The following is a 14362-nucleotide window of genomic DNA, read 5'->3' as shown; positions in this document are numbered from 1 at the left end:
GTTGGATTTACTTCACTATGTGAACCACCTGTGGGTGTGTACTGTAAACTGACCTGACCCAGTGCAGTTTCCTAAGCTGCCCTGAGAGCTTATATTCCCAGGGCTGTTGTGCAATTAATTGTGGATGTAATGCCTTCTACAGAAATAAAGTTCTTGAATATCTTTTTGGTATCCTTCATGACTGTGAAGATCCATTAGAAAACATGTAGATGGGAACTACAAGAAGTTTCAGGGTTCAAGGATGGAGCCTGTAATTTCCTAGTGCTGCTTTATTGTTTGATTTTTATTTTGTTATTTTTATTATTGGGGTTTTTTTAAGTTCCAACTTTCATACTTAGTTATAGTTATGATTCTGTTATTGTTTCTGTGGCAAAATATATAGGGGCAATAATTAAACATCAGAGACACGATATTAAATAAGGTTCTTCCCATTTTAATTTCTGCTTAAGGCAGTAGCGATACGAACAGAGAGAGAGAGAGATTAGCACCTAAATACACAAGAGTATCATATAACCTGTTTTATCTGAAGATCTTAAAGTTAATAATGCATTCAGACTTCAGCACAATAGAACAAAATGGTATATGTATATTAAATTGCTCCAATGTGAAGCTCCTAGATGAAGCACCTCTTTGTGCACACAGTGTTTCAGATATACATGGATGTTACAGTGAAAGGTGGATGCTGGATCATGATGGAGCGTCAAGGATTTTAAGATTTATATGGTCCAAGGTCAGGGGTCATTTCCTAGAAAAAGAACTGCATTAGCATAACTCATTAGCATATCTCATCAGCATATGCCACGCCCCCTGACATCACCGGAAGTGTGTCAGAAGGCAACATCCACCCCTCAGGCCCCTTTTCACAAAAATCTCCAGGTATTTCCTTAAAGCAGAATGAACTCAAAGCAGCTTACCCTCCTCTGGAGAGCCAGCCCTGCTTACACTCACGCACTCACTCACTCTCACAAGTCACAAATGAAAGAAAAGCAGCAGAGCAGAATGAATCCAAGCAGCTTAGGTTCCTTTGGAGCCCAGCACCACTCAGCTTGCACCCATTCACTCATTTTCTCTCTCTCTCTCCCCCACCCCCTCACAAGTCACAAATGAAAGTAAAGCAGCAGAGCAGAAGCAGCTTACGTTCCTTTGGAGCACCACTCAGTGCTCCAACTGTATTAGCACCACTCAGCTTGCACTCGGAGGAAAAGGAATCACGTGGGCAGGTCCAAAACCCACGTGACGTCTTTTCAGATCTACCGGAACGCCGTTCCTGTACGTTCCGGCTCCAAATGAGCCCTGTCCAAGCTATTTAGAGTTTTATAGGTCAAAACAATGCATTAAATTGTGTTTGGAAGCCGGTGGAAAAACTGAAGCAGCTACCTGTTTAAGGAATGAAGCCTCTGTACTGTGCAGCTTCATTAAATAATAATAATAAGGCAATTTAGTTTAAGTGTATCACCTTGAAATTATAGAGGCATGAAAAAGTTCCAGTAGTTCCCCATTGTAGAGTTAAGTGGGTAGGGGGAGGCTCAACACAACTTGAAATGGGTTGCTGCAGTGGATTCCCCATTCCACCTCTCCCCCAAGCTGGATTAGTGCCATGGAAAAGCAGTCCTGATCTTTCAGCCATATCTTGTTGCTTGGATGAGGGAGTGAGTCTTGCAAAATCTAACCCCCAGTACAAATAGGTGTTCTGGATCTCTTCTGTCTTCCCTTCCTAGTCCTGCCCTTTCTTACACTACCATCCCAGGTACACTGGAATGCCTATAGCCTTAAGGGAAATAGAACAAGTCCTGCATTGCCATGGGACATCTATTCATAGACAAGTAGAATGTACTTCTGCAGAAAGCCCTTGATAGGGATGCAGAAATGGTACCAACACATGAGGGCAAGCGGTAACATTAGCATATGAAGAGACAAGCAGGTACACAGCAGGACTCATCGAGGTGTGTTAAGCCAGTTAAACCAAGGAGCATGTTTAGTAAAAGGAGACAGTGTCTCAAACAAGCAGCAGTATATGCTACAGATAGTGCCAATGCTAGTCTTACCTAAAGCTTTGTGAGAATAGTGGCTGGGTGTTTGAAAATCTTGAAGAATGTGAGCAAGTTATGTTCATCATCACACCTTCCCGAGAAAAATTCTTACTGTAAGGTCAAAATCCCGAGGGGGAAAACTTCCTGCGTTCATGTAGTCCATAGCGAAAAAGCAGATGTCTGTATAAAAACTAGTTGTTAACTAAATATTAAGCTTAATGGTATGACTGGTTGCAATGATTAAGCTTCCCTAGATGTGTGCAGGAGTTATCTTGGACTGCCTTTGTTTGACTAATTTGTGTTCCTTGTAGGTAAGGAGATTATTGAAGAAGCAGATAGTGAAGATTATGTCATGCTCCCCGGATTCTCAGGGTACCACTCACCTCCCTGAAGGAGAATCTGCTGCAACCGGTGACCAACAATCTGAAGATCTTAAACCTATCTCTCAATGTGAACTGGAAGAATCTGCCAATGGTGCTGTAAGATTACAAGAGATAAAGGAAGAGCACCTTGGTGAAATCGGGAAAGGTATCACCTGTGAAGCTGCTGGGCTGCAGTTGCAACCACCGTTTGTGCTGAAACGAGATGACATCTCTTCGGACTACAAGCTGCAGTCAATAGAGCAGGATGCCGATGACGAAGCCGCAGACGACACAGATGACACCAGCTCCGTGACCTCTTCTGCCAGCTCCACAGCCTCTTCTCAAAGTGGCAGTGGCACTGGACGCAAGAAGAGCATACCCCTCTCCATCAAAAACCTCAAGCGGAAACATAAAAAAAAGAAAACCAAGGTTTCCCGGGAGTTTAAACCAGGTGACAGGTACAGTCAAAGTTCACATCACTTAAATCCTGCCACACCTGAGTGGTGACTTAATGTCAGCTTTTATCTTCAGAATTCTTGTGCAGATAAAATGTCTGCGTTTTGTTACTGTGGTGTACTTGTCTTGGTGGCATGTGTGAAATTGACCTCAGGAGACAAAACTGCAAGGAGCAATACTTCGTGGAGGGGGTTGTTATTAATTTTTTAAAATTTCAGTTAATAAACTCACAAACATAAAACATTAACTACATTCGTAGTCATCTAAATCACATATCTGCAATCATACACTACAGTTGTCTACAGTGATCTAAGTCATACATAAAAAACATAAACACTATCTGTGGAGTAAATAAAACTAACAGAATTTAAGGTGCCAGTCTGAATGTCCTTATTATTTGGGTCCAAAGAGCCCCAAATCTGAACTTCTAATATAGCCTTATAAATTTACAATGATTAGAGTACAGAAATGAGCAGTAGCCTACCTACTGATTTTGAAATAATTTAAACTAGTTTACAAAAAAAGTTTTCCAGCTTTGGACCTTAGAAAACCCAAGTGTTACGGCTTTGCAAAACTACAATAGAAAACCCAAATGGCTTTGGAATTTAACTTGAAGTCATTCAAAGACTCACAAACATACATTTTTTAAAAAAGTCATGGCCAGAGTTACAAAAGAACCTCTTGTTCCCTTTCATGGATTCTATGACTAAAGATGAGACACATTCCTTCCCCTTCCCCCCAGCTTTCCAGGTGAATTCTCCCTCCCCTCTCTTTTTAATTAAAGTAGGAGCTTGCTAGAACTCAAGATACAACTTGTTATTAATGGTAGGGATCAGTTTAAAAATGTTATAGTCTCTGAGCATTGACAAATTGTTCTTTTTCTCACCAAATAACCTTGCACAGACCTCAGAAATTCCTTAGAAAAATAGCTTCCAAGTTATTTCCCCTTACGGCAACTGCAGCTTCTGCATCAAATAAAAATGTCTAATTAGAGTTCACATTGCACCTTTTTCCTGTGACTGCCTCAAGCCAAGGAAAAAATAGCGGGGAGGAGCTCCTGCTGATGTGCTGACTCTGTATCCTTTTTGCATGATCAAGAATGGGGAAATCAAGCTGAAGACTCAAGCAGAGCTCTGCAAAACAAAGCAGGTGGCTTCTGGTGTTGAAGTACTGCCTCAGCAACTGATGCCAGTTCAGGCAGTGATGAGCTAAAGGCTACACTTAAAGAGTTATATGCACACTAGGAGATAGGCTGCAAATCAGAGCTTTCGTCACCAGCTGATTGGAAGACCAGGCAATTACTAGTAGGTAGTCATGATGACCAGTCAACGGGGGAATGACAACACATTCTGATGCGGAGGAGATCAATATGTATTGCATTGCAAATGGTATTGGTTTCAACAGAACGTAGGCTGTACAAAATTTGAGCACTCTGTTTTCTGTATGCGGGTAGTCCTTTTCAGCAAGTATATTTGTGTCATAGTGCCTCAGCATATTCAGCTTTAGAGATGTAATCTTAGCCCCGTTGCTACTATTAAAAATAAAGGTATGGGGGATGATAAATAATGAAGAAATACATGTACATCGCCCTTAAATCTGCAAATCAATCCAGTAACAAAGTGTGGTTGAACAGATGTGTGTAAATGCAGAACAAAAGCTCCTGGAACATAATTGAAAGCAGACACTTTTTCCCTCAGTGTTCTATATATTGTGATACTGTGATGGGTGAATCCTCCTGGCCTTGGCTCAGAATCGGTTTCCATTAAACTGAGTCATTTATCCCCCTCCCCTCCAAAAAATCAATGAATAGCTGAGTTTTTCTGAGCTGAGAAAACACGGTGCTCCCAAAGGGAGAGGCCCTCCAGACTATCCCACTAACCAAAGAAGCTCAGTTGGTGGGGATGCAGAAGAGGGTCTGGCCCCCCTCACTGTCCATCTTCAGGAGGCAGCTGAAGAGTGTTTTATTTAGGACACCTTTTTAATGAATTTTAACTCTGCTTTTAACATTTTTGATAACAGTTTATGTTTATATTTTACATTGTAAGCTGCCTTGAGCGCCTTTGATGGAAAGGCAGCTAATAAATTTTTTTAAATAGATAAAGACAATATTGGAAGTTCCATGGGGTTACTAAAGCCCTGCTCCCAAATCCCAGCCCAATTACCTGCTGCCTTTGTAGACTCAAGCTGTGACCAGCTGATGGATGGGAGATAGGGAAAGGAGTGAAGATTTCTTTTCGCTCTCCTCTCCCCTCTCAAGGGCTCAGATATGGTCCTGGCACTCAGGTTGCCCTGGGTAATGCAGTTAAGAATGCCTGATGTCCTGGAAACTATTTTACCAAAGGTGCACTGGATGTCTTGGACATGGCAGAACAGTGCCTGAGTCATTCAGAAGGAGCTCTTCCCATTCATTATCTGACCAGCTGCTGCCTGCCCCTGCAACAGATAAGCAAGGCTGCCAAGGTGGGGGCGGGGGTGGGGGGTGGAGTGTTCTCAGTTCAGATATGCAGTCAGGAGCAGGGAGTGTGTTGCGGGAGGGGGGGTGTAATATATGCTGCCTTATTGAAGGTGAGCGTTATAAGCAGCTTGAAGCTCACATTCTAAAGTTTCAGTAGCATCTCCATTCAGAACTCATTCTGCTACCAATAAATGAATAAAATACTGTGCTTCTATATTGCTTTTCTAGACAGATTAGTGCCCACTCAGAGCAGTGAACAAAGTCATGTTGTTATCTCCACAATACAGCTGGGGAGCTGGTGTGGAGTGGCTTACCCAAGGCCACCTGCTTAGCTCATGGCAGTAGCGGGATTTGAACCAGCAGTGTGCTGATTCACAATCCAACCACTTAACCGTTAAGATGTCTGTGCGTTTTCTGGGTTAATTCAAAAATCATTAAAATTTGTTTACAGTCCCAGGAATCCTAGGCCTTGTATGAAGATTATATAGGTCCATTCCTACATATAACAGGATTATTTCAGGAATAGGATGCCCCCACTCTTGTAGTAATAAGTAATGTCTTAGCTTAGTCTGTATCAGTGGGTTTCATGTGTTCCATTGATCTGCTTTCTCCTTAGGAGTGAGATTTGCTCTTACGCATTTCTGTTTGGCCCCAACATTAAGGGAAAGGTTTACTGTTTGTAAAAGTTTGTTCTGTTCCGCTTGCTGTGGGAGGCTACTTCAGTAATTTGCTGTATGTTTTGGGTCGCAGGGTTGCTGTAGAAGTGGTGACCACAATGACTTCAGCTGATGTGATGTGGCAGGATGGCACCGTGGAGAAAAACATTCGCTCCAATGAGCTGTTTCCCGTGCATCACTTGGACAACAATGAGTTTTGCCCTGGGGATTTTGTGGTGGATAAAAGAGGTATTTGGAGAAATGTGCTGGGGGGAGGGTGTGTGTCTGTATTCATTGTACATGGATCTTCAAAATATTGCCCATCAATAATATCTAGCTTACTAGCAACATCTGGATGAGCAGTGCGTGATACTATATGCTCCTTTTTATTTGGAGGGTGGTCTGTCTTGCAGAACAATTTCTAATATTATAGTGAAAACAAAATGATCATTTGGGATTTAAACAATTCTCTTCTCTCCCATACATACATAAATAAAAATATACTTATTAGATTTAGTAACTTTTTGCTCTGTTGCCCTTTTCACTTGAGAAATGAAAACCTTAAAGAGGTTGTATTTGGCAGACAGTGTTCCTTTGTGTGTGTGTGTGTGTGCATGTGTCTGTCAGTCTTATGTAAGGAAGCAACTAAGGGTTTGAATATCCTCTTTGCCTTCAGACATGAAAAGGTGGCCATTCTACTTTTGTTGGTATCCTAGCCTGTGGCCTGTTGTGGGTTGCTTGCTCTTCTAGCCAAAAAAAAAAAAATCGTGGAAGGTTATAACTAAGAGAAGTTGCTATTAAAAAATTATCCTCATCTTCTATCCCAATGGCTTTCTAATGAAGCATTTTAACTTTAGGTGTGATGTCCAGAAGGGGTGACTTCAGTAGGGACCCAGTTGTAAGCCTAGCGGTTAACAGTAGCAAAATAAGACCCAAGTAGGTAGTCTCAGCTCAGCCTTGAACATGTGAAGCTGCCTCATACCAAGTCCGGGCATTGGTTCTGCTAGCCCCCTGTTTTTTCTCTGCCTGGCTAGGGCTCTGGTGAGTGGTCAGAAATCCTTTAACTAGAGATGCCAGTAATTAGGCCCGAGGGACCACCTGCATGCAGCTAGGTACTTGTTCTCAGTGGGTAGATTGCCATACACATCACTGAAGCCTTTCTGTAATGCAGAGGTGGGTATGCAGGTAAACTTCTGTGTTTGCTGCTTCTGGAAGGTGGTATAGTTGCAGTCACAGAATACCCTCCTGACCCATGAGTGCCATTCTACTTTGGCATTCTACTACTCCTCTGAGAAGTTGAGACATTTAACAACCATCCCAGGTCTCTGCCCAATGGCATTCCACTCTTCCAAACCCACCCAACTCTTGAAGGGGTTTTTCAGTAGCCCCTGGAAATTATCTCCACAACTGGTCAATTCGCATATTAGCATTCCTAGCACTCTGCGTCACCATTTACCGGCTCTGCCTAGTCCTCTGCGCTCCCTCTGACTAGTCTTTGCAGGGACTGCTTACCACACTTGCGTCTCCTTGAGATTTAGCCCCGAAACTCTCCATAGTGTGATGTAGCCCAAAGTGGAGTACGTTTCACCACAGTTGCCTTACTCTGTTCTTTGGTAACGCAAGGAAACCTGGAAAAGAGCTAGTTGTAAAATAATGTTAATGATAAAAATTCCAGATACTAGACTGATATTCTCCAAACCCTCCGAGAATTGACGCTACTGTATTGCAGTCTTTCTCTTACTGAACTGTCCTTCTTTCAATCCCGTACAGCACAGAGTTCTCTGGACCCTGGTATGTATGGAGTAGTGCAGTCGGGAGACCACGTTGGCCGCACCTGCATGGTGAAGTGGTTCAAGCTGAAACCCAGCGGAGATGATGTGGAGGTAAGAAACCAAGCCCTCCAATGAGATCCTCTTCCCGCCCCCCCATGAGCTTTCAGTATTCCTGATGTTTCTAAGGAAGCTTCTGACCCCTCTGATTGAAGTGTTAGTTGGCGTGTACGAGTTGGAAGCCAGTAAACACTGCTCTGTGTTCTGGAAGTCTCCTGGTATGTTTTTGTTTTGCCATTTCAAGTGATGTTCTATTCAGTGTGGGCAGCTTGAAGCTTGTTGCAGTGCGGCCTGTAAATGTTCCAGCCGTGATGTTATTTTCAGTCTTTTTCTTAGGCATTTCCATCGTGTAATCTGCCCGTTTAATTGTAAGAACTGACTAAAAACTTTGTCTTGCTGACAGTAAAGTGTTGGAAATTTCTTTTCAGTTTCTTCGCTGAATCCCACTTCATTTCAAATATTTGCTACTTTTGTCATCTCTTGTTTTTTTAATATAAATCATGCGGCTCTGGAGGGATTCTTGGGAGCTAAGCTGACTTGGGAGCTTTAAAACTTTTGCTTTCAAAATAACCTTCACCTTCTCACAAAATAAGAGGAAATGGGGCAATTGCATGAATGCAACGCAGAAACTTAGAGTGGATAAAAATACAGAGGTTGTCATGTGGTAGAGTCCCTACATGTGATTCCATCACCCAGAATACTCCAAAGAATTGTTGTTTCCCTCTGTATGGAAAATGAGCATGTCAGATTTCCTCAGGGAGGGAGACATTGTAGAGGCGCTTGTACATGCAGTTCCTAACACAAACACACACATGCATTCCTAAGTCATAAAGGGTGTGCGTGCCTGCCCACTCTGAATGTGCTATGAGGCCTTCATCACAGCATCAACACCTGCAGAAAGGGGCAGGGCGCTTCTTTAAAAATACACACAAAGGTCTTGAGTCATAGGATATTGACTTCCTCTTAGAAGCATTAAAGAACCAAAAAGGCAAGTGTGGAAAGGCACTCACCTGTCATTTTTTATTGCCAGCTTATTGGGGAGGAGGAAGATGTCAGTGTGTATGACATCGCTGATCACCCAGACTTCCGCTTCCGCACTACTGACTTTGTGATCCGCATTGGCAATGCTGAGGATGGTGCTTCAATCAGTGAAAATGAGGCGAGTCATGTATGTGCCGTAGGCCCGATGCTACAACATGTGATGACTGGGGAGCGGGGAGGGACGAGGATGTTTTGTTTTTACAGCTGTAGTCTTACCGTTTTCCAGATCTTTGGATTTCTGGTCTCTTGTGTTGGCATAGAAAGTATAAGACTTCTTGGTCTGTTTCTAGTAGAAGCGCATACTTTGTACAAGGGAGTCCTCTTTTCCCCACATGTTCATTAAATCCTTCCCTTGTAGAAGTAGCAATCCCTAACTGGGAATAACATTGCTTGAGGTTAGAATTCAGCAAATAGCATCAACAGCTTAAAACTTTAACATAATTTGAGTAGCGAGACAATTTATGGACGCAACAAAGAATGGGTTAAAATGTTGTTGTACCTTTTCCCTAACTGAGGCATGTCAGTAGTGAAGGATGCAAGCTTGAGACTTCCCAACCTCTTGTTAATTGTCAGCCATAACTTGGCCTCAGAGACTCCTATTTCTTGGACTTACTACTTGGCCAAAAAATCATCTTGGGTTTGAGCCTTGCTGAGCACAGTGACAGAAGCACCAGATGATTCTTGAGCCTGTTCAGAAGACCGGATTCCATGTGGGTCTTTCCCTGGAGGAAGTCCTCATGGGTGGGGAAAGCTCAAGAGAAATTCCAGTGAGGTAGCTCTGTGTGTGTGTGTGTGTGTGTGTTGCAGCAAAGAAAGTCTTGTGGCACAACAGCTAATTGTGATGCATGCTTTCATGGTCAAGAATCCACTTCATCAGATGTGTGAAGAATGTCCTCAGTTGGCAGATGTGCATATGTGGGCACAGATGAAAATAATAAGTGCAGGGTGACATTCCAATGCAAAGCTCAACTGTACACAAGATAAGCCCAGATAAGCAGCTATGAGAGGTGACCAGTCTAGCAAGAGAGTTATCCCTTATCTCGACTGCAGTGAATGATTGCCGTTTATCTTTTGTACATTTGAACTTTGCATCAAAATGTCAGCCTGCACATGTTGCCTTTTGATCTCGCCTCTTCCAGTGTTTTTCCTCTAATGTTCATCATCAGGCACATTTGCCTGATTAAGGATATACTTTGCACATCTAGAGTGGATTCTAGTCTGTGTAGTTTGTGCCACAATAACCTTTAAGTTATGATGACGACTTTTTTTCAAACACCAATCCCTAAAGCCACCAATAGGTGGCAGCCCTTTCGAATGAATAACGTTTCAGACTTCCAGGCAGTTTTTTAAAAAGGATTTCCTCACAGAGGGAATTGGTTCTGAAGTTGGGTTATGTGTAATGTATATAGTCCATTTTCTTTAACATGGAAGACTTTACTGTGCATGACCTCTTCCTAGATAAATTCCCAGCAGGAGTAAGAATTGTTACAAGTTGACTTGGCCTAAGTCCTCCCATGGCAATTGCCCTCTTGCTTACTCAGAATAAGTGGTTATTACTTGTATTCAAGACGGCTCTCATGCGTGTTGCTTTTGTTTCCATAGCCATCAGTGGGACAGGTGGCTCGTGTGGATTTCAGCAGCAAAGTGGAAGTTGTGTGGGCTGATAACTCCAGAACAATTGTTCTGCCGCAGGTAAGCTGCTACTCGTTTAACATGGCTGTAGAGGTCCCTGTGCCTTATAGTAAGTAGCCTGAATTAGTCTTAGAGAGGGAATACTTGACTAGTTGTATTTCTCCCTGCTCCTCAAACAAGGGGTGCTGGCTTGTTGCTTCAGAAATAGATATGATTTAAATTTGTCAGGTTGTATTTCTTTACACTGATCCTGTGAAAATAATTGCTGTGGTGCAGAATCTCACATCCACTACTGATCCTTTTTGATTTGGAAATTTAATTTACTGCCACGTTATTTCTTTCAGCCAAGGGGGCTTCTTGGAATACCTCTGCAAGAGAATTCTGTAAACAGGGATAATGCTGCCAGTAACCCCCCAACCATGATTTACAGTGCTGTTTGTTGTCCTTAACTTAACCTGGTCTTGACTTGCATTTCTAATGTTGCTCTCCTTTACTGCCACCCCATATTTTTAGAATGTCAGTAAAAACTAGTTTGTTTTTCAGAAGACATTTGGTGGTTAGGCCTGTATGCTAACTCGCTGGCATATGTCTTGGCTCAACTTTTCATGCATTTTAAGTACATCCAGGAAACTGCAGAGAGAGTTGTGCCACTGGCTTTTTCTGCCCTGCACATCTGTAGCCCTTTGTGCCTCTTTGAAAAAGCTGCTGTTGAAGATGGGGGAGGGGAATCCTGCCAGAAAAAGGGGTGATGTGATGTAAGGGGATTTCAGCAGGAAATTTCACAATGGGTTCATTGGAGCCAAGCCGTTGTTTCCATCTTGTTTGCTGACTAGAGGGCTCCGTGGAGCCATTTTGGTGTGCTATACATTTTAGTAGCTCGACCGCCTGGACTGTGTTACTCATTTTACTGTGAGTAATAGCAGAGATCATGTAGGCATGGTCTGCAGCTGACCCTCAGTGTCTGTACTGCAAGCAGTTGTGAGTAAGGATGAGCAAATTGTATGGATTTCAGATTTTCCACATTTATCATCACACTATATAAATATGGATAGAAACTAGTTCAGGCGGTGGCTTGTGTTTTTGTTGGGGCGGGGGCGGTTGTGTAATTATATTGTTCTGGTGGCATGTATATTTCCACCAGAACAATATAATTGTTCTAGAGTGAATGGTTTGCAGACCTCAGGTTGGGGACGTGACCGCTCAGCCAATGCAAAGAGAAAGACAGTTACCCTGGCACAGCCATTCTCACATTTTCTGTCTTTAGGGAACTATTTCCACTTAAACTTGTCTAACAAGGAGCTTCTGTTCGCTGCACATGATTCTGGGGATTCTAGGCTATAATCTCAGTTCAAGCAGGCCCAGCCTTGTTGGGCTTGCTAGGGCCAAACTAGATGTGACAGCTGTAGCTGTTTTGCACCAGCACCTGCTCAGACAAACAGCCCCTGAGCAAGCGAGACCCAGCTCAGAAGCTAAGAAGGAAGTTGTTTTGGGTAAGGGACTCTCTCATCCCAGCAGAAATCCCTCGCTGCTTCCCACCCGCTCTTAAGCAGGGCTAAGGTACAGGCTAATAAATGAAACATGCAAAGGTTGCCAACCTGCTTGAAACTTTAAAATCATGAGCATCTAATCTTCCGTCTCTGTCGAGAGATTCAAATGTACGTGTGAAGAGGATGCTGTCCTTCACGTGGTCGTTCTTTCCCCGTGGCCACATGCACATGGACAGCTCCTTTCAGTTCTCCCTCTCACGTCTTAACCAGTCAGGGTCTTGGGTTCTGGCAGCAGCAGCCCACCAGAACCTACTCAGCCGACAGAGAAGTGCGAGCATAGCAGAAATCCCATCTTTTCACTCCTGGCTGTGAAATTATGCCTATCCGGAAGGATGAGATTTTTTTTCTCATCCTCGGTACCATCACAAATGCTGGTTAATCTTTATAAATGTCATCCTCACTTCTGCACTCCTCTAGGACACGGCATCCTTGTGTCCACGATGGGAACACCACCTGCCATTTTAAAATGCCACAAGAGGACTCAAAGCAGCTTACAAAGAAACACAATTTGAATTAATAAAAAAATACAACTCCAGTGTCCTGAACTGATACTGAATCCAACTCGCCAGTGCTGAGAGCTAGTTTTGTGCAGTGGTCAGAGCGTCGGACTAGGGTCTGGGAGACCCAGGCAAAAATCCCCATTCTGCCGTGGGAGTCTGCTGGGTGACCTGGGGCCAGCCATGCACATTCAGCCTAACCTACCTCACAGGACTGATGTGAAGATAAAATAGACGAGAGGAGAATGATGTAAGCTGTTTTGGAAAGGCAGGTTAGAAATGAAGGGCCACAGTTACTCTCTCATTACTACCCTCTTCCTTGTGAAGCTTCCATGAAAACCAGGGTTTTCCAGAATACCAGTTGAAATCCTCTGTCCTATCATGTCTCCATGCATGTGGTAAACAAAATGCATGTTAGGGTCAGGGAAGGAGCAGTTAAGGGGAAATGTGGTATAAAACCGAGGCTAAAGAATCTGCGCTGTAGTGCATGCCCTGCCTTCTTTCACCCAAACCAGCTGTTCTTTCTGTCTAGAGCATTGCTGATCAGAGTTGCACGATTATTGCATGTTTCTAGGTGGAGTGTGTAGGCAGACTGAAACTAAGTCCCAAGACCAAGAACACCGTGTTAAATGCCATCTTTTGTTTTTCCTTCATTTCCAGAGGGCTGCTGCATCTTATTATAGCCATACACACATTTTCTCTTGCTTCATTATCCTGTTTGTGTGCAGAAGCATTTGGCAATCAGAGCTTCAGTGCAGCTTTAACTGCAGTAGAATGGCCAATGTTTGCACTATAGCAATGGGATGCAAAGCACCCTGCCCCCACCCTTTTTACTCCTGTCACCTGCAGTTTGGGCAGGAGGAATCTAATGTCTGAGTACCCTTCAACAACGGAAATTTGCCTTGCCATACTTTTCTTAATTGTATAATGTATGTTCAGTTAGCAAAATCATATAATGGCACTACATTTGGTTCTGGTGGTTGTTGATTAAGTTATATGGCAAATGAAATTTCTCAGGAAACTTTGCAGCCATCATAATTTCTACACCCCTCCCTTGGGTGGGGGGGTGCACTGGTGAATTACTTTGTATAGGTCAGCAGACTTAATTATCCACACTTTATGGGAAGGTAGTCTTGTGCACAAACATCCTTTTATGGTTTAATGGGTAAGCAGATGAGGGGTGGGGTGGCATGGGAGTGCTGTGTTCTAAAGGATACACAAAAGAATAACTCTGAAGATAAACATCAGAAGATGACCCAGTTTGGAAATGAACCATCACTGCAATTCAAGACGAGCATTCTTGGTCATTTCAAGCAGTGTAAAGGATAGCAGCTTGGTATTATTTGGATCGCAGAGGCTGGGCAGGATGAAGGTCAGAAATCCTTGTGAACATGAGACATTCAATTCTGGCAGTCATTGTTCACACAAGGCAACGGAGAGCATAGCAAAAACAGCATGGGAGAAATGTGGTAAATGCAGCAAAGTACAAGAATGGTTAAGGTTCAGTGTGCAGGAGTCTTCAGACTATCAGCAGTAATGTGCTTGTCTGTCTAGTCTGTTGCAAAACTCCCAGCTCACTTTAGTCTCTTTTTATAAGCTGCTCTGGTTAACCCTGGATGCCCTAATTCTTGAGGGTAAAATGTTGAGTCAGAATCCTGCAGTCAAAACATTGCATAAGACCAGCAGTCAGGGCAAGTAGGATCGATCCATATGAATGTCATCCTAGGGGGAGCTTTGCCTCTGAGGTATACTTTAAGCAAAGGAATACTTTTGTAGCTGATCCCTCTTATGTGGTGCTAAATTGGCTCGTGTTGAGCTTTTTCCTATTTATTTATTCATATATTGTCGAAGGCTTTC

General features: G+C 43.1%; 1 protein-coding gene across 4 annotated transcripts in view; it reads left to right on the top strand.

Moving 5' to 3' along the window:
* UBE2O (ubiquitin conjugating enzyme E2 O) overlaps positions 1–14362 on the top strand; it is a 92464-nt gene that overhangs the window by 67636 nt on the left and 10466 nt on the right. For 2 of the 4 annotated variants that reach the window (XM_054977208.1, XM_054977206.1), the window contains 5 exons: positions 2342–2850; positions 6054–6208; positions 7730–7842; positions 8819–8947; positions 10432–10521. In XM_054977208.1, coding sequence (XP_054833183.1) covers positions 2342–2850; positions 6054–6208; positions 7730–7842; positions 8819–8947; positions 10432–10521 — 996 coding nt within the window. Of the gene's footprint in view, positions 1–2341; positions 2851–6053; positions 6209–7729; positions 7843–8818; positions 8957–10431; positions 10522–14362 lie in introns of all 4 variants that reach the window. The other 2 variants (XM_054977207.1, XM_054977205.1) reach the window with 1 other exon arrangement.

This window comes from Eublepharis macularius, chromosome 4, assembly GCF_028583425.1.
Source record: "Eublepharis macularius isolate TG4126 chromosome 4, MPM_Emac_v1.0, whole genome shotgun sequence".
In the NCBI taxonomy this organism is placed as follows: Eukaryota; Metazoa; Chordata; class Lepidosauria; order Squamata; family Eublepharidae; genus Eublepharis; species Eublepharis macularius.
Note: the sequence above shows the minus strand (reverse complement) of the source record. Positions and strands in the feature narration are given on the sequence as shown.